General features: G+C 44.9%; 1 protein-coding gene across 5 annotated transcripts in view; it reads left to right on the top strand.

The window, feature by feature from the left end:
- The window catches only part of LOC143957013 (membrane-bound acylglycerophosphatidylinositol O-acyltransferase mboat7-like), a 788,470-nt gene that overhangs the window by 503,939 nt on the left and 257,297 nt on the right, over positions 1–27,234 (top strand). For all 5 annotated transcript variants that reach the window (XM_077467161.1, XM_077467165.1, XM_077467162.1 and 2 more), the window contains one exon: positions 8,341–8,494. In XM_077467161.1, the coding sequence (XP_077323287.1) occupies positions 8,341–8,494 (154 nt within the window). The remainder of the gene's footprint in view (positions 1–8,340; positions 8,495–27,234) is intronic.

Raw genomic sequence — 27,234 nt, 5'->3', positions numbered from 1 at the left:
TTAATTTATTACTAAGCAAGAGTGAGGGGTTTTTCTTATTGTCACTTTCTAAGTCTGCTATTTCTTTCAAAATGTTATCCACGTGCTGCCTCCTTGACCTTTTCAATCTCACACTCTCCTTAATTAGGATACCTCTCATGAATGCTTTATAGGCATTCCATACTACAAAGGGGTCTACTTCAGCATTATCATTAATATCAAAAAACTCCTCCAACGACTTTGCTATACCTTGAGCTATACCTGGTACATTAAACAACTGTGTATCGTTCTTCCACCGATTAGCACGGGTGGAACATACTGTGTCACCTACTGTGACAGAGATTGGAGCATGGTCTGACCATTCTATACAGCCAATGTCTGACTGTGATATACGTTGCAGCAGGAACCTGTCCACCAAGAACATGTCAATCCTAGAGTATGATAAATGAACACGTGAGAAATAGGAAAAGTCCTTTTCTGTGGAGTGCTGGCATCTCCACATGTCGTACAAACCAGTGGATCGTGAAAATTTCGTTATAGTGGGTCTACGATAAGATGTAGCCATCGTATTCGCAGTGTCCATTTGGGTGTCCATTACAGCATTCAAGTCACCACACAGAATTAGATGACCCGGCTTGACTTTCTGTATTTTTTTCCACAATTTATTTAAGTAGCTAACTTGTTTGGAATTAAGGACATATGTATTGACCAGCGTATAGACCACATTGTTAATTTCTCCAATCAGAATTAAATATCGTCCAGCACTGTCACAATGGTGAGATATATACTTAAACGAAACTGTATGCCTAAGCAACATCGCAACACCTCTTTTTTTTCTTTAAAGCATTGGCTAGGTAAATGAGGATACTGCTTATGCGTCAACAGGGAATGAGTACCATCTCTGAAATGTGTCTCCTGTAAACACAGGACGTCACACCTCAGAGAGTGCGCCGTTCTCCACATCATATGCTGTTTGTGTGGCATATTTAGACCATTTACATTTAGAGATGAAATTTTAAGACATTGTGCTCGAAGGGATATATTCCTAAGCGACTGACTTAATTTCTGTGGCACTCTGTTGGTGGCTTGCCCTGCTTGCAAAAATGAGTGTCGAGTCAAATCCAGGCAGTCAAAAGGAACTCAGGTGAAGGCGAGAGAAACTGTCTCGTCTGAGCCGGAAGATAGGAACAAAATCCAGTAACGAATGAACTATTAGTGGGTGTACTGAGGAGGAACGAAAAGTAACAAATGAAAACAAAAAAAAAGCTCGCTAATATTAAACAGCGAACGTAAGGCACTGCCGTAGTGCTCAATTAACGTAATAAGAACTTCGCGATTCTTACAGAATCTGAGCTTGTATCAACAGCTAAGAGTAGGGGGTAACGAAACGTATGGATGCCGGGTGAGACGTCCAGAACTTGAAATTCAGTCGAAAACATAGGGCAATGTCCCAAGAAGTAATCCTCAGCCCAGGTCGGCCATTGCCGGAGAACCCTGTCGGCTTCTGGGGCTTGCATCATCAGGTGAAATTATCCGCCAATTTTCTAATGGGCGTAGGCCTTCCTCTAGCGTGTTTACTCGGTAATCCCGGTCGCCTTTGTGAATCACCAAGGTAGCCGGGTGATTCCAACGGTAAGAAATGTTGTGATTTCTTAGGGGCTTCGTTACAGTCATCAAGTTACGCTTCCTCCTCATAGTATGAGACGATAGATCAGGGAAAAAGGACAGTCCTTGTAGACTCAGGGGGGCTCATCCATTTGTCTAATGGCATGCAGCAGCCGTTCTTTGACGCGATAATAATGTATTCTGGCTATGGTATCCCTAGGTAGCTTGGCTGGAATGTGTTGCGGTTTTGGGAGACGATGTATACGATCTATAATCAATTCTTCCAGGGGCAGGTCGGGTAAGGCATCTTTCAACACATTTGTAAAATAAGCCATTAAATCCTGGGGTTGGACCGTTTCAGGGATGCCTCTAATTTTTACGTTGTTCCTCCTGGAACGGTCTTCCAGGTCCGCGACCTTAGCTTTGAGCCAGGTGATGTCATCGTCATGGTCGTTGTGAGCATCAACCATGCTGTTGAAAGTATCTGTGAATTCCCCCATTTTATTTTCTATGTGCGTGACTCGCTCCCTGACCTCGGTCACTGCTGATTTACACTGAGACATTAAGTGCAGCATATCTGTATGAATAGCACTCCTTAGCGACATCAACATGTCCTTTAGAGTGGAATCCATAACCGGCAGGTTATTAGTAGGAAAGGACGCTATGGCGTCCTGAAATTCCAGCGTGTCATCTAATACTGAGTTTGTCTCCTTCTTCCCCCTCTCTGTAGCCTCAGGTGATAGTCTGGGCCTGGATTTAACTGGGCTAGTGGCGCTGGATGAGGGCTGGGAAGAGTCAGTCAGTGGTCTAAGCTGGCCTCTCTGCTTGCGATCGCCACCTCTCTCTGCTGCTGCTCTGTCAGCCTGTGTGTCTGAGAGGTTCCGTACAAAGCCGGCGCCATCTTGGATTAACGAGCGGCCGGAGTGCGGATAAAAGTCCGTCATTCTACGGGATGCTTCCCCGTTTTCCTCCTCCGCGACATCCTCCGAGGCTGTGCAGGTAGTTAAGCACTGGTTGCGGCGTTCGTTGCTGCCCTCCGTCGCTTCTAATGTCGCTGGATGTTTCAGTCCGCCAGGAGCTCCTGTCTCATGCGACCATGCTCCTCGCACGCCGGCTCCGTCCCCCCGCAGACCTGGGATTCTCAATTTCATAGTCATTTGGGCATGATCTGACATAGTTCTTATTTCTATATTTGAAGACTTCATAGTCTAACACCCTGTGTTCCACCAACCAATCCTTGTGTACGTTGCGTGTACAGGGGAGAACAACGTAAAGTCCTTTATCTTCTGATGTTGCGTTCTCCACACATCCATCAGCTGATACTCATGCAGCTGATGTTTAATTGCTCTAAACTGTATATTTCCTGTCCCCTGAACTTGCGATGTACTGTCCAGTTCTGGATTCATACAGAAATTCAAGTCACCCGCCACTATCACCATCTCACTCTTGAATTCCCATCGTTTCTCAAGTGTCTCCTTCAGAAATATTGTTGGACCTCTGTTAGGGGAGTATATATTTGCCAGAGTGTACTTTATTCCCCATATCTTTCCCTTTAGAAATAAAAACCTTCCTTCCGGGTTACATAATCTGTCTTCTAAAGAAGAACACACCTCCCTACCTACCCCTATGGCTACTCCTCTTGAGTTACTTGACATTGAGTTGCTATAATACCACAGGGGGTACCACGGGGAGTACAATCTGACCTTACTTTCATAGGATTTGTGAGTTTCTTGTAAGAAGACCATCCCCGCGTCATACTGCTCGATCTCTTTCAAGATTTTGTACCTTTTTGCAGGAGTGTTTAATCCTCTAACGTTATAAGTCACAAAGTTAACTGTAGCCATACACTATAGGTAGTACCTCCTGTCCCCTTATACATTTAATCGGCCCTTGATTAAGTATCCCATTTCCTGTGGTCCTGACCTGTAAATTCCTACCCCCCACCCCTCCTCCTGCTCCACCTCCACCCCCTGGCCATATCGCGGCCTCTGTACCACCGACCAGGATATACCCCTGTCCTAGTCGCATACCTTACTCCTAGGGGTGAAGCTCAGATCACGGCCTCCCCATGTCCCGCCTCCCCCCAAAAACCAAGGGGGGGCAGGAGCGGGCACCCGTTCAATTACCAGTTTCACCCACCCCCAGCCTCACTTCATATCACAACATATTTTAAACAGAAAAAAAAGTGAAAGGGGAACCCGCACAAGGAGTACCCTCTTCCCCCCCCCCCCCCCCCCCCCATGTCAGTCTGTTTTTATTCCACTCTCTGCCAGCTTCCTTCTCCACTTGACATTTCTTCTCTATATTGTTCTTCTCCTTCTAGGATGTTTGGGGCAGCTGTTCCTATTTTTTTTGCAGAAGTCCTGCATTTCCTCCACAAATTTTAACTTCCGCGTCCTTCCTTCTCTCTGTACAATTAAGGCGGCTGGGAAACCCCAGCTATATTTGATATTAAGTCTCCTCAATTGTTCCAGTAGGGGTTTAGGTTTCCTTCTCCGTGCCAGTGTCACTGCTGAGATATCTGCAAACACCGGCAATCTCACTTGTTCATATTGAGGTGGGGGCTTTCCTTTTAATCTACTCGATATTCTTGCTTTGTCAGTGAACTTATGGAATTTAACAATAACATCTCGAGGAGGTCCCTTCTTCAAGCCTGGGGGTTTCCTTATCCTGTGCACTCTATCTATCTTAAACTCCTCCCCCTCTCCACGCTCCAACAATGGGTTAAAGATCCTTCTCATTTGTTCCTCTACGTTTTCTTTGTTCTGTTCTGGAAGCGCTCTTATTCTTAAATTTTGGCATCTATTTTGATTTTCTTGGTCTTACAATTTATAGAGGAAATCTCTCTGATTTGTTTGCAACTCTTTTACTTGCATTTTTAATTCCATAATCTCCTGTACTTGTTTTCCCATTTTCTCTTCTGCTTCCTCCACTCTCCTTAGCAAATGTCCCAAATCCATCCTCTCAAACATTGCCATCATCTCATTTTTTGTAGGCATTTGGGATAGACTCCTCTGTTCTTCTCCTTCCCCAATGTCCTCCCCTCTCTCCATCTCTGTCTCCTCTCACGGATTATCTCCCTGTGCCCCCTTTTGTTTAGCTGTTTCTCTCTTAGTACTTTTTGGTACTTTGTACTTTTTTTTCCATTCCCGGACTTTTAGGGTTTCTCTCTGTAGTTGTTAAATATCATACCATCACTTTAGGGGGGCGTCCTCTCATATTTTATCCTTGTTTTCTCAAAAACAATCTACACAATGAATAAATATATCAATAGATAAATTAATTCACCAATAGAAAACAGCGCATAGCACTACATACATTAGCAATAATAGTCGGGTGCAATCCTCTATATCAAATCCTACAAATAGTCCCCTGTAAGTCCTTAGTGTGCACTCATTTTATAAAAACGACACATATATCCGACTTGTGATTCCGCTTCAATATTCATCAATTATGTAGCCCTTCCACCAGGAATACACCTCCACACGTGCACAAGTAACACGAAAGCCACACTGAGAGATATGTGGAGATAAACAGATCCCCCTTTGGTGTTGCTCTTACCAGACCCTGCTGGTTTCACAGGCCTTTACAAATCACTTTTGCTGGCTCCAAATGCTGGGTTCCATCAACGTCATTGGCCACAGGTGTGCGGAATCTCGCTGAGTGTGTGCTCTCCTCCTGTCGGTGCTCGCACTGTATGAGACTCTCCAATGGTGTGTGCTCAGCCCTTCAATGGCTCATCTGCTCTCCATGACACAGACAAGGAGCCGCTGCTGATCCCCCCCCCCCCAGGTACAAACACGCATATTGAGTGTAAGCGCCTGGAATTGTTCAGCTAACGGGGCGGAGGTTACCTGTAACAAAAGGGTTGATTATCCTTGTTTTCTGTCTCCTTACTTCCCTTAAAGAAAACAGAGACCCGATTGGTTCAGAGCAGAGTCTTTTCAGATCAGTTCATCCAGTATCAGGATGAGATAAAAACTTTTTTCCCAATAAGGGAAGGAGAGAAGCCACCACCCATTACCAATTACCATTAACCATTCAATATTTTTACAAGTCCCCTTTCAGTTTTCTTATAGCAGTCTCAAAGCAGGGAAGCACTCTTTATATCACACTGTCTTTCATATACGAGTGTACCAACATACCAGCCCTTTTCTATATTATAGCGTTTCACATTTCACCCCTGTGCGGCTTATGTTGTTTCTTACTTCAGAGGTGACAGGGTATCTCAATCCCTATTCCAGATGACAGGGAATTTACTTTCTTTATACTTCCACAGCTGAGGTTTAAAAGCACATCCGTATCTCATTTCCTCCCTTTCCACAGAAGGAAATAGTTTTTTGTTTTGTTTTTTCACAAAGTTCCTTTAGTCCTCAACCGACTCACAACCACCAACACATGTATCCCCAAAAAATCACTTTAAGATACTTTCACATAAGGGAGACAGATATGCAGGGTAAAAGGATAAAGAGAGGAGCAGAGGACTTTTCCTTCCACAATTCAATCTTCATTAATCTCCACTTTATATTCGCCAACTTTTTTTTTTTTTTTTTTTTTTTTTTCAAAACCTCCCCTCTCATAGCCCATGCAGTCATAGTCCCAGAAAGGTATATGATATCCAGTAGTCTTCAGCCACTTCACGAATCAGAGGGGGGGGGGGGGGCAGGAGAGGGAGGAATGGGGGGGGTCATGATACTATGCAGCATACAGGCATTTAATCAGTCTGTCTGTATATACACCCAGGCAGGGTTTGCAGCAGCTCTCACACTGCTACCGCTCCCCCCACCTATCTACCTGTAGCCAATCGCGTTCCTTTCTGATGCCACACAAGTGCTGGGGTGCACTGTGTCTGCCGATGCCTCCGCTTATGGTCTCTCCAGTGCCCGACCGTTCTCACTCAGCTGCCACCTGGGTCCTCATCACGGCTGGCGTCCTCTCCGGGCGCTCTCACAGGCGCTGTCCTCCGGCTCCTCCCCGAGCGTCAGGTCCGCATTTCCTCCCCAGAAACACTGTTGTTTGAAGGCGTAATGCAACCTTAGCTCCTTATATGGACTTTTTATTAAATTTTTATCACATTTGTCACTTTTTATTATTGCACATTATTGTTGCTTCTTATTCTATGGCACATTGGTTTCACATTACTTGATACATTCATATTTAATTTTATGTAGTTGTATTTTTTGCACATTTACACTTTATAAGATATAGGCTATTGATACATGTTTATGATTCAAGTGCTGCACTTTTCTTTATCCATTTGGCTTTGTGAATAGTATTTCGTTTATAGTGTTCAGCTGCTGTTTGATGTATTTTAAACTGAGCGCAGATATTTTACATTAAAAAAATCTGTGCTCCTAAAAATATGGCCATTTTTTAAAATGTTTTTTGCATTGATGTCCCCTGGGGCTGGGCCCAGGTCCCCAAACACTTTTTTATGACAATAACTTGCATATAAACCTTTAAAGTGAGCACTTTTGATTTTTCATGTTAATGTCCCATAGACTTTAACAGTGTTCCAGCGGCATTCGAATTTGCCCTGAACACTGCATATTGTTAGCTGTTCGCAGGACATTCGAACAACCAAAGTTTGGCCCAAACTTATGCTCATGCCGAACCGTTCGCCCAGCCCTACCAGGGAGACACTTTTTATTCATATAAACAATAGAGCCTCATGGTTTCATAATTGACAAATCAAGCACATGCATTCCCTCAAACAGGAGGGGTTAGACAACAATCAATGAACAATGACTAGGGGAGTCTTATGGGCATGTCTGGGCATGGGCAGCGTGTATGATTTCCCACCCCCTGTCTCTGCAAGCTATACTCAGTTAGACAATGGAAGCCACATGTCTGGGTTAAATCATGGGCGCTGTCCGACCATAACGCACCCAAAGGCTCCCGTTTACAGTTTTTAGTGAGTCCTTATTCTGCGTTGTTCAGAGAACAACGCATACCCAGACTATACTACCATTTCTGCTGATGGGAGATTATCTGCAGGTGTATGCCATGGCACCCAAAATATACAGGGGTGACATGAGCGTACATTCGCTAAACTGATAATGTCTTTGCAGAGCTAACACATCCCCCCAAGATGATCGTTCTATGGATCGCACAGGGGCCCTTAGCTGGCGGACATTTTCCCACTCTGCAAAAACTTCCCTCTAACCTCAGGAATTTTTCCACTACCAAACAGATCTCAACACTGGGAGACACTATGACAATACATATTAAAATACATCTTCATAAAATTTCCACAACAATGGTAACAAGGGGTGTAACATAGGCAGGCTAAATTCTAATTAGGATTCGAAAGCATGCAACATGTAATCAAAACATTAGTGCTGTGTGCACAATACATAGGCAAAGCATATGAAATAGAATACAGTTATATACAGAATTTATTTTACAAATATCTTAAAGTACAGTACAGGATACCCTCCTTTAATTCTTATTGTTACTTTGCATTGCTTGCTATAAAATTGAGGAATCATGGAGGTACAACGCTATCACCTATGGTGTATGAAAATGCTGCCTGTGTCCTGTACTGTATTTTAAGATATGGTATTTACAGGCAAGTCAAATTTCCTTTGTTGTTCAGAGACCAGCAATTGGTAGGGGTGGAGCTTAACATGCTTTTAAAATACTTATTAACTCCCACCTCATGCAGTAGGTTGTGTGCAACAAAATGGCACTGGATATTTTGTGGGATTCTTTCCTTCAGTTGTGTTATCTACAGTCTCTCCTAATGTATTCCAGCTTGTGAGCTTAGCAAATGAGGTGCAAGAATACAGCCGATCCAAGAAACAGGAAGTAGTCTCATTTTCAAGTCATTCATCCATTGGCATAACAAAGATTCCCAATCTGACTGAGGTTTTCTTGTACAGTTATTGCTACATTGGACTAATGACAGGTAAGTAGTGAATCTGTCAATCTGTTGAGTGTGTTTTTTTTTTTTGTATGGGTGTGTGTAAATGTATGTATACACACACACACTGTATAATTATATATATATATATATATATATATATATATATATATATATATATATATTATATATCTTGTATATCCAAACTTGACTGGTATGTGTTGAAAAATGCAGTTGATCCCCAGCGATTGGCCACAACAAACCAACAGGCACATTTACAGTATAATGCATTCATTTTCAGTGCTAAGAATCCAGCACTGGGTGGTGGGGCCTTTGGTGCCCAAAAACATGTCAAGTTCTGCAATGTGTCCCTGAAATCTAAAGTATCTGTCACACTGAAGCATGTCCCAAGATTTAGTCCTAACCCTAACTAAAGTGATCTAGTTAGGGTTAGTAGTAATAGCACTAGTAAATAACTGACCGCACACATAAGCTATATCACATGGAGGATCTGCTTGTAGCTGTGTCTAATGTGAAATTGAATACACCAATTCTCCATCATATAATGCTTTGCCGGGGTGCAAAAGACTAATAGGCAGGCTTGGGCCTCGTCATGTGCAATGTGGTTATAGCTAGGTTTTATGTAATGTGACCATATGCATAACTGGGTCAGCAGGGCTCCATCCATTGCTGGGGGAGGGAAGGGTACTTTCTGACACCTATTCTCTTAGTGATAGGTTGCCTTGAGCCATTTAAGAAATTCTGCAATTGAAATTAGTTCAGTTTGCCATATTTTTATTTATTTTTTTAAATGTATATTTATTGAAAAAGATTTTGCATAACAGAAAAGAATATACTTTCGACACAAACATTCAGGATTGTCGTTATAGTTATAACAGCAAAAACCGCCGCAGGCGGGGTGTAAAGTGTTGAGACAGTTAAAAGTCACATTAGAGGAGGGGGGTAAAAGGATACACCACAGATTCAAAAACAGAAGAAACATAATGAAAATAAAAATTGTAAGTTGTAGAAGGGACGTATACTTAGAATCCCGAGACCTAGCCTTAGTAAAACATTCCTGGGCGTTCGTAACATCATATTAGAATGGCGTCTGTGGATTAAACGTGGAGTTGTCCCACCTATCCCATATCTTGGAGAACTTTGGAAGGGAATCCTGTACCAGTGCAGTCATGTGTTCCATCCTACGCATATGTGCTATAGCGGAAATCAGCTGTGAATGGGTAGGGGGGGTAGGAGATAGCCAAAGGGCAGGAATCACTCTCTTGGCAGCTAAGAGTATAAAAGCTGTCAGCTTTTTGGCGTGTTTAGATAGCGCTGTAATAGGCAGGCCTAGTAAATAGTGTCTAGGGTCTAGAGGTATATCTATTCCTAACACAGAGTGGAGAACGGATCGGACCGAGGACCAAAAAGGTACAATTAAAGGACAGCTCCGTAATATATGGTAATGGGAGCCGTCATTTCGTAGACACCGCCAACATAGTTTAGATACGGTGGGATCATATTTGTGCAACACTTCTGGGGTTTTGTACCAAAACATCAGTATCTTGTAGGCCGTCTCTCTCTACACACCTAGAAACCTTAGAAGTGGACATCCAGATCTCCTGCCATTGAGAAAGAGTTAAGGAAATCGGTAAAATTTTGGCCCATCTCTTCATATAGAGGTGGGACTCCATCGCAGGAGGGCTGGAATTGTGGAGGATGTGGTATACAGAGGATATGAGGCCTTTCTGACAAGGGCCCTGAGTGCATAAAGTTTCAAAGGTGCTAGGGTTGGTTAAGGTCAGGGCAGGGGATCTGGAATAAAAATAGTGCTTAAATTGGAGGTATAAAAAAAGGAGTTGATTCGGAATGTCGTATTTATTCTGAAGCTCTGAAAAAGATAGGAGTTTACGGGATACCAGATGAACCAAGTGGCGGAGTTGGAAGATGCCTGAGCTAAACCATGGGAACATATTCTTCACAGAGAGACTGTCTGGCAGATCTGGGTTGAAGATGACATTCAACAGGGGAGGACAAGAAGAGGAGAGAGAGAACTTCCCATGACACTTTTTCCATATGGATAGCGTAAAGAGCATTGGCCCAAGGTTTATATGCCTAAGCTGAGCTATAGAGGAGGACAGGTCTGACCACAGCATAGAGCAAGGATGGACAGGGCTAATAACACTCATTTCCAGCTCCGCCCATCTACTGGTAGCGAAATACGATGACCAGGAGATAGCTGCCAAAAGATGAGTTGCATAGTAATACTTCACTATGTCAGGGGCTCCCAGCCCACCATGAGAACGTGGAGCAAAAAGCACTGTTTGGGCGATTCTGTGCGATTTATTCCCCCAGATAAATTTAGTGAAGGCCCGTTGCATATTCCTAAGCTGTGGCATGGGAATAGCTATTGGTAAAGTTTTAAAGAGATATAAAAACTTAGGGAGTATGGCCATTTTTTTTTTTTTTGGAAAACTGACATTTTATTGAAATTTCAAATACTACAAAGATATCAAAGAAGGAACAATAAGGTACAGGTAATAAAGGTAAGCAGTCACAGACTACAGAACTCCGCGTGACGGGCTGCCCATACCAAACGGGCCGCCGATGCTTCTGTTCAGTAGTGTGGGCATAAGATCCCAGCTCTTTGGGTCCAGAAACAAAATAGCAAAAGCAAAGAATACAACATTGCATCAACTCAAGCATTACATTACAATGACGTACAGTTACCGGGGGAGTTAGACCCCTGCAGTCTGCTTCTGATCAATTTAGCAAACCTCCCTGTGACCAAAAGAAAGGAGCGTAAAGAGAGCGAAGGAAGATAGGAAAGGTGAGCAAAAACACGAAGAATCGTGCGAACAGCCCCCGAACGGGAGAGAAAAGGTACAGATTAGATAGAGAAGAAGAAAGAAGTGAAATGAGAAGGAAAGGAAAGTAAAGTAAAGGACGCGCATCCGACCGACCGACCCCGCGCCCCTGCCACCTCCACACTCATAGGGCGAGTGCCTCCATCTTATCCCAAAGGTCCCATACCTTGTTATGTTTGTCGAGCGTGTTATTTAGGGAAGCTGTAAGATATTCCATTCGCCTGACGTCTCTAATTCTAGTATGTAACTCAACTAGCGAAGGAATTTCCCGTTTCTTCCATTTTAGAGCAATTAGACAGCGCCCAGCCGTCAGCACATGGGCTAGTAGGTTTTGGGAGGATCGGGAGAGTGTGGTAGGAGGGAGGCCCAGGAGAAATAGCTTGGGGTCTAATGGTATTTGTACTTCAAAAATGGTACGTAATAAGGCCCGAACCGTTTCCCAATAGGGGACAACTCGGGGACATGTCCAGTAAATATGGAACAGTGTCCCAACTGCACTACGGCAGCGCCAACAGCGGGAGTCCGCGGAGGGGTAGATAGAATGGAGCAGGGACGGAGTTTGATACCAGTGCAGCATAACCTTGTATTGATTTTCCTTATATAAAGTGCAAACGGAGCTTTTAGCTGCACGTGACCACACCCGCTGCCAGGTCGCCAAGGGCACGGCCTCCCCCAAGTCCCTGTCCCACTTATCCATATAAGCATGCCGCGGTCCCGTCAGAGAGGAATCCGCTATCAGAATTTGGTAGGTACGTGAGATCATGCCCTTCGGAGACGAGCCCTCCAGGCATATTTTTTCAAACTCACTTAAAGGGGAGAATTGTAGGGTCGGTGTAAAAGATTGTGCGAAGTGGCGGATCTGCAGGTAGCTATAGAATGTTTGTCTAGGTAGATCATATAAATCTTTTAATTCCTGGAAAGATCTAAGTAACCTAATCCTGGTATCCACCAGCTGACCAAAACGAAATGGACCTCTATTAAACCAGGGTTGGGACATTCGAGATGTCAGACTGTCTGGGACAGTGGGTGTAAACAAAAAAGAGGTGGCCGGGGAGGTTGTGGAGGACAACGGATATTTTTTTTTGGAGCGGAGCCACAGTGTGCGAACCAGCGCTATTGGCCCCAATGATTGATATTTACTAAGACTAACTTCCGTACTCCATAACATGGAGTTAGGGTGCGTAGGGGCCAACCAGAGCTTCTCAATTTGAGACCAATGGTTATAGGCGCGTAGCGTACTCCAAGAAGCTATCGGTCTAAGTTGGGCTGCTAAATAATATTTGGTTATATTGGGGAAGGCAAGACCTCCCTGATTCCGTGGGGCAAATAATACAGACCTGGGTAGCCGGTGCCTTCCGTAGTTCCAAAAGAACCGTAGAAGGTCACCTTGGAGCGTCCTAAGGTGCGCCAGAGGGATTGGGATGGGTAGCGTCTCGTAAAGGTAGAGAAGTCTAGGGAGGATTGTCATCTTAATGGTCGCTAACCTGCCAAAGAGGGACAATTTTAGTAATTTCCATTTGACCAGGGACGCCCTAATGTCCATGGCCATTTTTAATACATTAATCCTGCCTAAAAGAGACAAAGGGCAGGATGTCCAGCTCCGAAGCAAGCTATGTGTTTCCGCAATTAGGGAGATAAAGTTGGCTTCATAGAGAGAGCTGTATGTGGCGGTCAAGTGAATGCCCAGGTACTTGAGGGAGACAGGTCACCAGTGATAGGGGAAATTGTGTTTCAAAGAAGTGAGGGTGGGATATGGATGGGGAGCGCTTCAGTTTTAGTTGTATTAACCTTATATCCCGAGAGTCCGCTGAATGTGTCTAAAAGGGTGTGAAGGTTGGGGAGGGAGATATGAGGTTTCGTCAGGGTGAGGAGTATGTCGTCTGCAAAAAGAGATAACTTGTACTCCTTCTGTCTGAGGGAGACACCGCTTATGTCTGGGTTCGCCCGTATAGCTGCAGCTAGAGGCTCAAGACATAATATAAACAGTAAGGGGGAGAGGGGGCATCCCTGTCTAGTGCCGTTGCTGTGTGTAAAAAGCGGTGACATATAAGAAGCCAATTGGACCTGGGACGTAGGAAGAGAGTATAAAGCTTGCAGGGCTGATAGAAAAGAACCGGAAAAACCAAAACATTTAAGAGTGGCAAACATGTAAGGCCATCCTAGCCTGTCAAAAGCTTTTTGTGCATCTAAACTCAGGATAATGGCGGGGCGAGATGTTTTATCGAGTAGGTCTATGAGGTCGATGGTACGTCTGGTATTGTCACCTGCCCATCTACCCAGGACAAACCCCACCTGGTCATTATGGATCAAGGTAGGAATCATAGAGGAGAGCCTATTAGCTAGGATTTTAGTGAAGATTTTATAATCGGTGTTAAGTAAGGCTATGGGTCTGTAGTTGTCTGGTAAAGTAGGAGATTTACCCGGTTTTGGGATAACTGTAATGTGTGCATGGAGAAACTGGGAATGTGGTACTATACCCTTCTGTAGAGAGGTAAAAAGATTTAGCAAATGGGGGCTTAATGTCGGGAGGAAAGTCTTATAATAAATATAGGGTAGTCCATCGGGCCCTGGGGATTTATGGGATGGGAGTTCTTTTACAACCGCTTCCAGTTCTTCTTGCGTGACAGTAACATTGAGGGAATCTACTTGGGATGAGGACAGCACTGGCAATTTCAAGGAAGTACAGAAAGCATCAAAGCTATCCTGAGTGAACACGTGTTTGGGATCACAAGCTAGGCAGTTGTATAATTTTTTGTAGAACGCACCGAAGACTTTAGTCATTGTTAAGGGGCAATAGGTCAGAGAGCCATCGGACTGGAGAAGGAGTTCAGGATATGAGTGAAATGGACAGGGCTTGAGCTTATTCACCAACATCCTATGAGGCTTGTTGGCAAACTCATAAAATTTTTGTTTCGCCCAGAGTAGGGACTTGGAGCATTTATGCATATCTAAAGATTTTAACCGTTCACGTAGGGAGGTCACTGTGCGCAGGCGCGGTACCGAAGGGGAGGACAAGAGCAGAGCTTCAGCCTTTCGCAGTTGCGAGAGAATGTCTAGTCTCTGCGCAGCCGAGTCCCGCTTAAAGCGGGAGCCGGCTGAGATGCACAATCCTCTAAAATAGGCTTTGTGGGCCTCCCAGAGGGTGGACACGTCCCGCACGGACCCTTCGTTAAGTTGAAAAAATTCGGCTAAACTTTGTGACAGATGGGTTTTAGTAGCTGGATCGCGTAGGAGAAAATCGTTGAGTCTCCAGTGGCAAGTTCTAAGGGTGGAGGAGGAAAGAGTGAGGTCGAGTTGAACTGAGGCATGGTCCGACCACGTCATGGGGTTCAACTCCGAGGCCACTGCAGACGTTAGTAAGGGTGCCGTAACAAAAATGTAGTCCAATCTGGAGTACATCTTGTGTGGGGGGAATAGACGGAAAATTGCCTATGTGTAGGGTGCTTGATCCTCCATATGTCTAATAAATTGTGGGACCTAATGAGTGTGCGAAATGCAGTAGATTGACGTTCTGTTTTAGAGGAAGGGACATCTGAAAACAGGGTTTGTCTGTCTCTTTTAGCGGACATGGTCATATTGAAGTCCCCTCCGATGATCATGAATGGCTGGGCATATATGCCCAGATTTCCCAAGACCTCAGTGAGGAATTGAATCTGACCCGAGTTGGGAGCATAAACATTAATCACAGTAAGAGAGCGGGACAGGTAGTCGCAGTCCAAGAGAATGTATCTACCCTGCGGGTCAATAAATGAAGACTTAACCCGTAATGGACAGGTTTTTTTAATCAGTATTGCAACCCCAGCTTTACCGGAGGGGTCGGAAGCCATAAAAGAAACCGGAAAATGCTTGGCAGCAAATTTAAGAGAGCTCCCTGGGCGAAAATGAGTCTCCTGGACTAGGACCACGTCTGCATGAGAGGATTTGAACTCCTTCAAAGCTAACCAACGCTTATGAATAGAGTTCAGTCCCTTAACGTTATAAGTACCCTCAAAGCCATCGCTTACAAAATAATTTTAGCTTAAAGTATCCATAGTAAACAGACATTGACCTGATAAAACCATACAAACCAAAACAATGCTGGGTTCCGTGGTGTATCCTAGAAGTAGAAAACCTGTAGTGGTATATAATAACAATAATGCATCTAAAGAGTGAAATAGAAAATAACCATACTGAGTAAAAAAAGGAAGAAAGGCCAAAAAGTAAAAAAAAAAAAAAATTGTAGAAAAAGAGCCTGGGGGGTAAAAACCACCCAGGAGTCCACAGCCGCAGCCGTGGAACAAAAGGAGGCACAGCAGGGGTTCCAGCACATCTGGAGAGACCCCCACCACCTTCCAACAATAGCAACAGGTAGTAGGAATGTTATACTATAGTCCCAACAACCAAAAATATGGATAGAAGAAAAGTTACAACCCCTGGTTAGGGGTGCAAACCCCCCCTGTCGGGGAAAAAAAAAAAAAAAGGAACATGGTGAGACAAGGGCCGAGGCCAGAGTTATCCAAACACAGCACATGAAAGTTCTCTTCAAGGAGGGACCCTGGGAAACGGGTTACGCTGGGGAGTAGAGAAGGACTTCTGCGATTTCTGGCGGACAGGGGTCCAAATCCTGCCTGGAATGGTCAAAGGCCTGGGTGTCGCCGGGAGCGGGGTGGGATCTTCGTCTGGTAGCGGTGGTAGACCCAGATTGTGGATGAATGCTTCACTTTCCTGGAGGTCCCTCATGGAATATTGAAACCCATCTTTAGTGGCCGAGAGACGAAAAGGGAAGCCCCAGCGATACGGGAATTGGTGGTTCTGCAGATGTGTAGTTACAGGGCGGAAGCTGCGACGTTTAGCAAGGGTGATTGGGGATAAGTCACTGAAAATTTGAATCTTGGCTCCCTTAAATTCCAAACGAGATTTGTTGCGGGTGGCCATGGTCAAAGCTTCTTTGCTATCGTAGTAGTGGAAGCGTACTATGATGTCCCGCGGGTTGGCCCCAGCAGGGGGTTTTGGGGCCAAGGATCTGTGTGCTCTATCTAGTCTCCAATCTATATCTGGGATTCGAGGAGCGACAACATTGAAGAGGCTGAACAGGTATGGTTTGATTTCTCCCTCGCTGACGGTCTCAGGAACCCCTCTGATGCGTAGGTTTTGGCCGCGTTCCCTGTTCTCCAGGTCTTCCTGTTGGGACTGGAGCTGAGAAACAGATTGCTTCAAACCGGCGTTATCTTCTTCTAAAACGTGCACGTACTGTATTAAGTCATCGAATTTAGTTTCCAGGACATCAGTCCGTTCGCCAATTTGAGCAAGCTCCCCCCGCAATTCATGGGCCAGTTTGCCCATTTCCTTGGAAACATTACTTGTCAGGTCTTGCAGGAGAACTCGCAGCTTGTCATCGAGCACTTCTACTGTCACGGGGGCAGACATTGTGTCCGGGTAGGTGCCTGGTAGGGTATGTGGAATATCTTGAACTGCCGATTGGGAGGCAACCTGCTCATACGTGGAAGAGCCCGGAGATGGGAATGGGGATGCAGACCTACTCAAAAAGCGGTCTAGGGTTTGCGAGGGCCGTAATTCCGGAGATAGAGACTGAGGAAGGTGTTTCGGCCCGTATTTCACCATGAGGCGTTGGGACTAGGTATATATTAGTTATATGCAACGGCTCCCATGAGGAGGTGGCGACTGTGCGTTGCAGGGGAGCACAGGAAGGTGGCAAAGGTCAACTTAGAGTGATTACATGTCTGTCAACCGAGGAAACCCGGGATGTGACCCTGAGATGGAATGTTGCAGAATATAGATCACAGTCCCACAGGAGGGGGTAGCAATTAGACAGCAGCGACACCAAACAAGTGGGGACCTCAGCACATACAGCCACACCAGTTAGCAGAGTGGACAAGGGAGGAACCAGGATGGAGAAAGGCGAGGTGTAGGCTTCAGGGGACAAAGGAAGGGGTTGGGTGGTCAAAGATGGCCGCCGGCTGGGCCAAGGTCACAGTCTCAGGGGATGAAGGCACTGAAGGGATAAATGAGAAGCCTTCCTGGGGTGGTCAGACTCCGCTGTGGCAGAAGTGAATGCCTTCACCCAGGGGAAAGGTAAGGTTAGGGCTGGAGGGATTCAAGTAGAAGATCCTCCGGGTGTAGCAAGATGGCCGCCGGAGCTCACCTCAATTTCTGGAGTGTTGGTGTCCTCTGAGGCTTCCGGGAATTGGCCGCTGGCTCCTTGTCACAGGCGAGGGGTGTCCTGGATGGCTTGCAGTGGCGGATGCTTGCGGGAGTCACCGTGCCTCCGCTGGTCGGAGGACCTGGAGAGCGGAGTAGGCCGCAAGATGGCGGCGCCCGGCCTAGTGCGCTGCTCGCAGCCGCGAGCCGGATCGCGGCGTCAGGACCGGCCAAGAACAGCTCCAACACGAAGCCAAAGTGTCCCGCGGCACAGATGGGTGCTGTAGCGGGCTGAAAAGTGTGTCCCGAGGAAGGATGGACGTGGATGGCGAGAGGCACCAGCGGAGCTCCTCTCGAACACGTCCGTCCTCTTCAGCTTCCGGCCACGCCCCCCAGTTTGCCATATTTTTGGCTAGCATAACACTTGACTTCTCTGCAGCACTTAACCCGTGACACAAGCACAAAACTAACCTTTGCAGCAGCAGACTTAGTTCATCCTTAGAAAAAGAGAGCACTTCCAAAAATTAAAAGTGCAGATTAGCTAACTTTAGAAACATTTAGTAAACCACATATACTCGAGTATAAGCCGAAGCACCTAATTTTACCAAAGAAAAATGGAAAAACGTATTGACTCGAGTATAAGCCCTAGGGTGGGAAATGCAGCAGCTACTGGTAAATTTTCAGGATGCAGTACAGCACTCACAACAAAGAGGCTGCCGGCGTCACTGTGCCCATCATTACAGCCTCACCATGCACATCATTGTAGCCTCACTGTGCCCATCACTGCAGCCGCACCGTGCCCATCGTTGTTGTCTCACACCCATCATTGCTGCCTCATTGTGCCCGTCATAGCCGCGTCAATACTAGTGACTGTGCCCATTCATACAGTCTCAGCAGTCAGTAGCTGGATTGCACAGTGGGCATTTTCCGCTGTATTTTGGAGCTCAGTCTGAAATGTTGTCACCACAGCACGGCCGAAAAGTCCCGCCCTCCTCGTAGACCAGCTTGTTTGATAGACGCAGTGTTCTGTCTATCACACAAGCTGGTCTAGGAGGAGGGCAGGACTTTTGTCACAGAGCGGCCAAAAAATTTCAGTCAGCTCCGAGACACATCGGTCTCCCGCTGTGTAAGGGAGAGAGAGAGGGGAGCGCTGCGGCCCCAGGGCAAGCAGCCTAATGCCCAGTATCCAGCCCTGCCCTCACTCGAGTATAAGCTGAGGGGGGCTTTTTTTCAGCATAAAAAAATGTGCTGAAAAAGTCATCTTATACACGAGTATATACGGTAATCTATATTAAGAATAATGGGCAGTAGGTACACCCATGTTTGCATGCATATTCTTCATGGAGGTGTTAGACAAGGTGCTATGGGTCATTATAAGCTATAAGCAACAGTCCATGTAATATATTAGGGGTGCTGAAATTAATCGCTGCACCGATGCATCGCGATTCGGGTGTCCCCGATGCGGCACCGATGCATGCGACAGTATTAATCGATTACCGTGACGTCATTGCCCCGCCCCTCCCGGCACAGAGCTCCGAGTGTATCCCCTGTTGTTTAAAATGCTCTCCGGCTCACTTCCAGCTCTCCTCACGTCAGCGGAGAATTCTCAGCCCCACCCGCTGACTGTCACTATCAAATCAGAAGAGGTGGGCGGGGCTGAGAATTCCTGCTGACATCAGGAGAGACGTGAGCCTTGAGAGTAGAGAGGCGGGCAATGTCGGGACACAGTAGGGAGGGACTAATGAGGGAACTTGAGATACCCATTGGCAGAGAAGCTGCTGCCTACTTAGCCAATGGGTGCACAGGGCGGCCTGTCCATCACATTCTTTGTACCGTGATCTTCCTCTGCTGGGCTCTGCAATAGATGATATCATCAGTCAGAGCCTGGCAGAGAAGTGAGCAGAGGAAGTTTTCTTTGCTATCACTGCACTGGCATCCCCAGCATCCGTTTAGATGAGAAAAAGCAACAGACGAGAAAAGTGAGAGGGGGATGATTCTTCTACAGAATTCCATATGGATCAAGCAGCCAGGTAAGGAGCACCAGTGCCCCCCTCCCCCACTGACTGGCAGTGCCTCCAAACTGCCCCATTGGGCACCAGGACCCCTATCTCCCCTCACTAAGCACTTTAGCCTCCTATCTCTCCCCACTAGGCCCCAGGAACCCTCCCATCTCTCCCCACTAAGCACCAGGACCCCCCATCTCTCCCCACTTATCACCCCCATCTCTCCCCAATAAGCACCAGGACCCCCCCATCTCTCCCCACTAAGCACCAGGACCCCCCTAATTGAGCACCAGTGATCCCTTTTGTCCTCCTTGAAAAAAATGGGGATATTTGTTATAGCAAAAAGCAAAAAATAGTGTTTTTTTTCAAAAGTGTTGCTTTTTTTTTGTTTATAGCGCAAAAAATAAAAACCACAGAGATGATCAAATACCACCAAAAGAAAGCTCTATTTGTGGGAGGAAATAGGACATCAAAAAGGATGTTAATTTTGTTTGGGTACAACGCCGCACGACTGCGCAATTGTCAGTTAAAGTAACAGTGCCGAATCTCAAAAAATGGCCTGGTCATTCAGCAGCCAAATCTTCCAGGGCTGAAGTGGTTAAAGTGGTTGTAAACCCTTACAAACCACTTTGACCTACAGGTAAGCCTAGATTAAGGCTTACCTGTAGGTCCCCTAAGCCGCAGATATGCCGCAAGTGTCGGCTCCCATGCGCATGCTCCCATGCCCATGCGCCGGAGCAGTGAGACTCAGAGACCCACCAAGAAGATGGACGCTCGGAACTACAGGGGACAGTGGTGACTTCGCTGGCTCCTGTGTCAGGTAAGTGACACATAATGGACTACTATGCGATGCATAATAGTCCATTATGCTTTACCTTTGCAGGGAATCAAAGAGGAAGTGAGGTTATTTTTAATTCAAAGTTCCAGTAAATCTCTTTATTAAAAGTCAGCAGCTACAAAAAAAGTGTATCTTCTTTTAATAAAAAGTCACTCACCTGTCCCACAATCCAGCGATGTGGCCACCCAAACCCTCCATTCTCTCCCCCGCCTGTCCACGGCGCTGGCAATACTACTGTGGGTATCCGGCTGTGACAGCTTGCAGCTTCACAGCCGGGTGAGCATGTCTCACTGCGCTGTCCTGAATGGGCGCGTAATCTTTTGGGACCTGTGATGTGTCCCAGAAGATTGCAGGGTGGAAGGGCCGCCTAGGCGGCCGTAGCAGAAATGGGAGTTTGTCAGTAATCGTGATGCATTGTGGAATCGAATCGTTGACCAGATAATCGTAATCGAATTGAATCGTGAGACCAGTGAAGATGCGCACCTCTAATATATATATTTCTTGATCATACATCACGGGATACAGGAGCTTCATTACATAGTGGGTTATATAGGCACCTCTGGTGATTGGACACTGGTTAACCCCAATTAAGGAGAATTCCTCCCCTATATAACCCCTCCCATATGGGAGGCACCTCAGTTTTTTCGTGAAAGTGGGGAAAAAATGGTGTAGCGTTGTGAGTGAATAAAGGAATAACTCAAAAGATTGTATATTAAGGAGTGATAGTAGTAAAACTAGTACTGTACCACATACAAGTGACAAAATGTGTAAAAATGCGTGAACCGAAATACAAATATTAGTTCGCTAAATATGTAGATACACAATATATGTATAAGTGCATACAACTTTTGGTGGATGTCAGTGACTGAAATATAAGTCCCAGCAAAACAGTCCACATATGTTGGGTAGTGAACAAGTATCAATGTTAGTCTTCCCAACGGAAAGATCAGGCAACCCACAGTTCAGTTGGACCGGGAACGACTTGTCTGGAGTAATTTCAGAAAAAATAAATCCTCTTACCAGAGAAAATGGACTCATCTGTTGTATGACACTGGGTCAACTGCGCTTGTAATCCCAGGTGATTTCAATCAGGTATTATAAGTTGGTGGTAGGTCCACGTAAATCACTGCGCTGTCTCTGGATTTCACGGACTTCCAGTATTGGAGGCTGTGACGTACGTCTCCCGGGTCAACAGGGTCCAGTTATTCGCATTGGGGTGCCGTCCCAAGTACAGTGGATATTCAAAAAAAGGAAAAGGAAAAAAGCCTCCAAATGGTGCAGGTCAGACGGTAACCATTGGGCTTATTAAGAAAGGTCATAAAAACCATAATATAAAAACATGTGATCACAAAATAAAATAGAACATAGAAAAGCAATGTGGGGTGCAAAATGCAAGCCCGATGCGTTTCGACAACAAAAGGTCTTCAACAGGGGCATATTGTAACTCTCCACATTGCTACTAAATTTATAAACTAACAACCGGTCCGCCTATTAAGGGGCAGAGCCGGAATTAAAGTCAAGGTGTGTGTAAGGTAGTCGTCCAATGGGTACGCATCAAAGAACCCATGGGCAGTCCGCCCTGCACATCATAGCCAATGGGTGTCAGGCCGTCAATCCCACGTACCCTCTGTTTAAACACAGATGAGCCCCGTACATTAAAAAAATATATATAGACACCATAGCCTCAAATGATACAGTTAGAGCACAGCACTCACGGCTAAGCCTGAAATTCCACATCTCGCTCTCATCCTATATCCCAAAGGATGTGTTTGCCAGTGCAGTTATACATCATCCATCGGAGCATGTGGGGACATGGGAAGTTGCGGGCGTATGAGTGGTCAATCCGTCAGCTGATCCACGTCAGACAAGCCAGGCGCTGGGAGTATACAGCCGTCCAAACCCCTCTCATACAGGGGTTGGGCGCTCACCTTGTATCTCAAAACGGACAGCCTTTACTGAAACAGCGGTGATCTTGCCTCATTAGGTAGATATCGCTGTGTGGATCCTACGGCGTCCATGACATGTGTTTTCCTGTTGCCATGACAATGTGCAGGACGCTGAACAGGCACTTCCTTGTTCTAGATCACATGACTCCCGACGTCAGCGTTCTGTGTATTGAACACAGGCGCTCAACAGACATCATCACTGATAGTGAAGTGGGCGTCGCCGCAGCCTGTGTCCCCATACACAACTTTAGGCAAACAGAACTGAATCACACAACATGTGAGGGAAAACAATCAGTGAATTAAGATACAAATTATGCGGATTATAACCTTAAATATAATCTATCTTGCCTGTAATGTACAATACAATGGCACAGAAAAAGAGCTAAATAGACCTCTATATTTGTAGCAAAATGTAACTTCTGCATGAAAAATGGAACATAATAGTGAGTGTAACCAAAGAAAGGGATAAAAATATAGTAAATGACACCCAATATAAAAACATTGGGATATATAGATACTATGTGCAAAAATTCAATCGTATGAAAGAGGATGTATATAAACATGATGATAAATATTTAAATTATAAAGCGCCAAAAGAGTAACAGCAATGGCTATATGCAATCAATAGATTTATGTAGGATCATATTAAACTTATATTAGTAATAATTTTAGAGCACACTTTATATTTCTTCACAGGCTAGTGCCAGAAATATGGAACACCAAAAAAAATATATAAAAATATAATAAAAGTGTATAAGGAGCATATTCGTCTGATGAAAGATGTGTATCTCTTTTGAATACAGATTTATGCTTGATTAAAATTTCAGAATTTCAGGCTTAGCCGTGAGTGCTGTGCTCTAACTGTATCATTTGAGGCTATGGTGTCTATATTTTTTTTTTTTAATGTACGGGGCTCATCTGTGTTTAAACGGAGGGTATGTAGATTGGTTCACACCCAACACTGCTGGGGGAGGATGTGATGCGGGAAGGCTGGGGGAGGAGCCCGAGACGGTGTCTGTGAGGACGGAAGGGGAGGCAGGAGAACCATGGCAGCAAGTCCAATACAGTTGCTGGTGAAGTGGGATAGAACACTGTGCTAGAGGACCGCACATGGTGACCCCCGCAGATGCCTATTCCCCACAACATTGGATCAGGAGACCAAGGAGGAGTGACTGATAGATCGGGGTGGACAGCAATAATGGACACAGGAAACTGAACAGGGGTAAGTGAGAGATATCCCTGGTTCAACCAAAAGTGGCTGCAAGAGAAAACACCTGATCCTGAGACCCCACGAGTGATTGTTGGTGCTGGCCTCCCCTCTGTCTCCTCCATGCGCCCCCCCCTCTTATATTTGCCTTTGTGTGCTCTGTATATTATGCTCTGTATACTACCCTCCGGAGCCCCTAGATTATCTAGCGCTGTTGCATCGTGAACTGTGTTTGAACTGTGTTTGCTATGGAAGCTAAAGAGATTTGATGACTGAGGGAGAGATACAGCAGCTGGGGCTGGCTAAAATTTAAACGACAGGAGACCTAAGAGAGGTCTTGACGGAGCAAGGATTCTTTTTGGAACCTATGGATTTATGAGAGCTACGGAATTGAAATGTCTGTATGAACTGTACCAATGAGAGGGCCTGTTTAAATGTCAATGACTGCCAATAACCCTAGGAGTGGCTCAATTGATTAAATGCTGGAAGTACTGGAACTTCTAAACTGATAGTTGAAATTAGTACTGAGTTTTAAGTTCACTTAAGGACTAAGTATTGATGTAGCTTAGTACTGACTGAAAAGGTTATGAACTATAATATGAACTAAGCTGCAAATTAAGTGATGAATTAAGTGATGAACTCTGCGATTTCACTATGCGATAAACTCGGAGCGATTTCTACTGGAGAGTAACTTTTCTTCCTGTGGTGGATAGCAGCCGAATAGACAATTGGGTCAAGCTGAAATAGAGCTGCAAAAGCAGCTGATTAGATAACTGGGTTAAGCTAATATAGAGCTGCAAGGGTATAAGGACATTCCTTTTTTTTTCTACCCCCTCTCTGTGGTTTTCTTTTTCTTTCCTCCCGCCTCTCTTACGCTATACAGAGACCGGGAAAGAGGGATGAATGGTATGTTTTTCATAGGTGCTCCAGCAAAATAAAATACAAAAAAAATCCATCAAGTCTCAGAATTTTCAATTCCATCTAAACTAGGGGGCCTGAGAGGGTTAAGTGACTGGAGACATGAGAGACATAAGAGAGGTCTTAATGGAGCAATGATTTTGTCTGAAAACTATGAACCCATGAGATCTATGGAATTTTGCATGAACTGTATTAATGAGAAGACCTATTGAAATGACTACCTAATAACCCTAGGAGCGGCTCAATTGATTAAACGCTGGAATTACTAAACTGATAGCTGAAACTAGTATTGAGTTCTTTGTTTACTTAAGGACTATGTATTGATACAGCGTAGTACTGATTTGAAAGGTTATGAACTATGTTACGAACTAAGCTGGGAATTAAGTGATGAACTCTGCGATTCAACTATGCGATAAGCTCAAAGCGCTATCTACTGGAGAGCAACTTCCCACTCTGTGGTGGATAGCAGCTGATTAGACAATTGGGTCAAGCTGAAATAGAGCTGCAAAAGTATAAGGACATTCCCCTTTTTCTTTTTTTTTTCTTTTTTCTCTTCCTCTCTCTCTCTACGTGTCCTCTCGCCCCACTTACGCTATATAGAGATCGGAAAAAAGGGACGAAGGGTACGCTTTTTATAGGCCCTGTACAGGATCTTTACAGGTGCCCTAATAAAATAAGTAAAGGAAAAAAAAAATCCATCAAGTCGCAGAATTTTCAATTCTTAAAGCAAAAGTGAAGAGAAGTATTTCATCTAAACTGGGAGCCTGAGAGGTGAAACGGCAGGATATTCTTCTCTCCCCTTACCCTTCCTTTCAAATTAATAAAAGCAAAGATTGGAACCGAGAGGTACTCCCCTCCATACAGGACAACTATTTTGTCAAACAAGATAAGTGAACAAGATACATGATGAGGGGAAGACCACATAAAACAACAGAACCTAAAACCCCGAGGGAGAGTTTAAATACTAGTGTAACCGCTAGTTCAATACAAAAATATTTGACAACTAAAGAGGGTAACCAAAAAAGGCCAGATGTAAAAAAAAAAAAAACATCCTTGCCAACCAAAAACGCAAAAAAGGAAACGGCTAAGTTAAAAGGAGCCCAAGGAGATAAAACAAGAGAAGAAACACAAACAGAGAGAGTGATGGAAACTTACGAGGGGGAAGGGGAAGAACAGCGAAGTATAGCTCAAATGCCCACAAAGATCGAGATGATGGCAATGTTTGAAAGGATGGAAAGATTAATCAAGAGTGAGATTACAAATGTCCGGATGGATCTGGGCCATTTGCTGCGGAGAGTAGAAGAGGCTGAGGAGAGAACTGAGAAACAAACACAAGAAATCGCAGAATTAAAATCGCAAGTGAAAGCACTGCAAATTAACCAAAGAAATACCTTTTATAAAATGGAAGCACAGGAAAACCAAAATAGACGCCAAAATCTAAGGATAAGAGCCCTCCCAGAGCAAAACGGAGAGAGACTGGAGGAAAAAATAAGGAAAATATTTAACCCCCTACTAGGACGAGAAGAGGACGAGGAGTTAAAGATCGATAGAGTACATAGAATTAGAAAGCCTCTAGGAATGAAGGAGGAAACCCCACGAGATGTCATTGTTAAATTCCATCGGTATACAGACAAGGAGAAAATATGGAGGAACCTCAGAGAGAGACACCCGCTGCAATATGAGCAAACAACTTTGCAAGTATTTGCGGACTTGTCAAGTGAAACATTATCCAGAAGAAGACAACTAAAACCATTACTAGAACATTTAAGACAAGCTAATATTAAATATAGTTGGGGGTTCCCTGCAGCTTTGATAGTATATAGGGACGGAAAGACGGTTAGATTGAAATTTCCGGAAGAAGTACAGGACTTCTGTACAGAGTTACAGATTCCAACCATTAGTATACCTAAGCGAATGGAAAGAGAGGAAAGACTAATTGAAGAGGGAATGGGGCAGAGAGCTTAATGTAGAGGGGGGGTGGGGGGGAGGGGGGGCTGGTGTAATTTATTACAAAAGAAACGAGATGGGAGAGAGGTAAAGTAAATAAAAGTTAATGTGGGTATGGGTGGAAACGGGAAGAGCCTCCCTGGACTATCTGCTCCCTCCTCTCCCCCCCCTATGACTACTGGGCCTTCATGGCCGGGGGGGAGTGGAAGGACACGGAATGCCGGGCTTGGAGCTTCACCCCAAGGGGTAAGGTACATATTCCAGGATGGGGATATATTCTGGATATAGGTACAATGACCAAAGAGGGGTCTGGGAAGGTTGGGAGGAGGTTGGGAGGGGGGGTGGGAGGGGCGGGGGGAGAAAGAAGACCCGACAGCAGAAAACCTTGTTAAGTGAGAAAAGAGAAAAAAACAGCCTGACTAAAATCTATGTCTATAGTTAATTGTTTGTCATATAACGTTAGGGGGCTAAATGAATCAGCAAAGCGGTTTAAAATTCTGAAAGAAATAGAACAATATGAAGCGGGTATAGTGTTCTTACAGGAAACCCATCTATCATACGAAAGCAAGATTAGAATATACTCCCCTAGGTTCCCGGTGTGGTTTTATGGAGATTCTTACTCAAGGAACTCAAAAGGGGTAGCTATCGGTATAGGACGGGAGGTATACTATAAAATAGAAGAAAGATTAGTCGACCCGGAGGGTAGATTCCTCTTTCTGAAGGGGAAACTATGGGGAGTAGACTATACCCTCGCTAACATATACTGCCCAAATAGAAGTCCAACGGTTTTTCTGAAAGGAATATTGGAGAAATTATGGGATTTTAAAAGAGGAAGAATAATTATAGCTGGAGATATGAACTTTTGTATGAATCCACAAATGGATAGTTCGTCCCGTGTGCAGGGGATTGGGAAAGAGCAGA

The sequence above is a fragment of the Lithobates pipiens genome, unplaced genomic scaffold (genome assembly GCF_037356315.1).
Source record: "Lithobates pipiens isolate NorthernLeopardFrog02 unplaced genomic scaffold, aLitPip1_a1.2 Scaffold_48, whole genome shotgun sequence".
NCBI lineage: Eukaryota > Metazoa > Chordata > Amphibia > Anura > Ranidae > Lithobates > Lithobates pipiens.
This window is presented reverse-complemented; position numbering and strand designations above follow the sequence as displayed.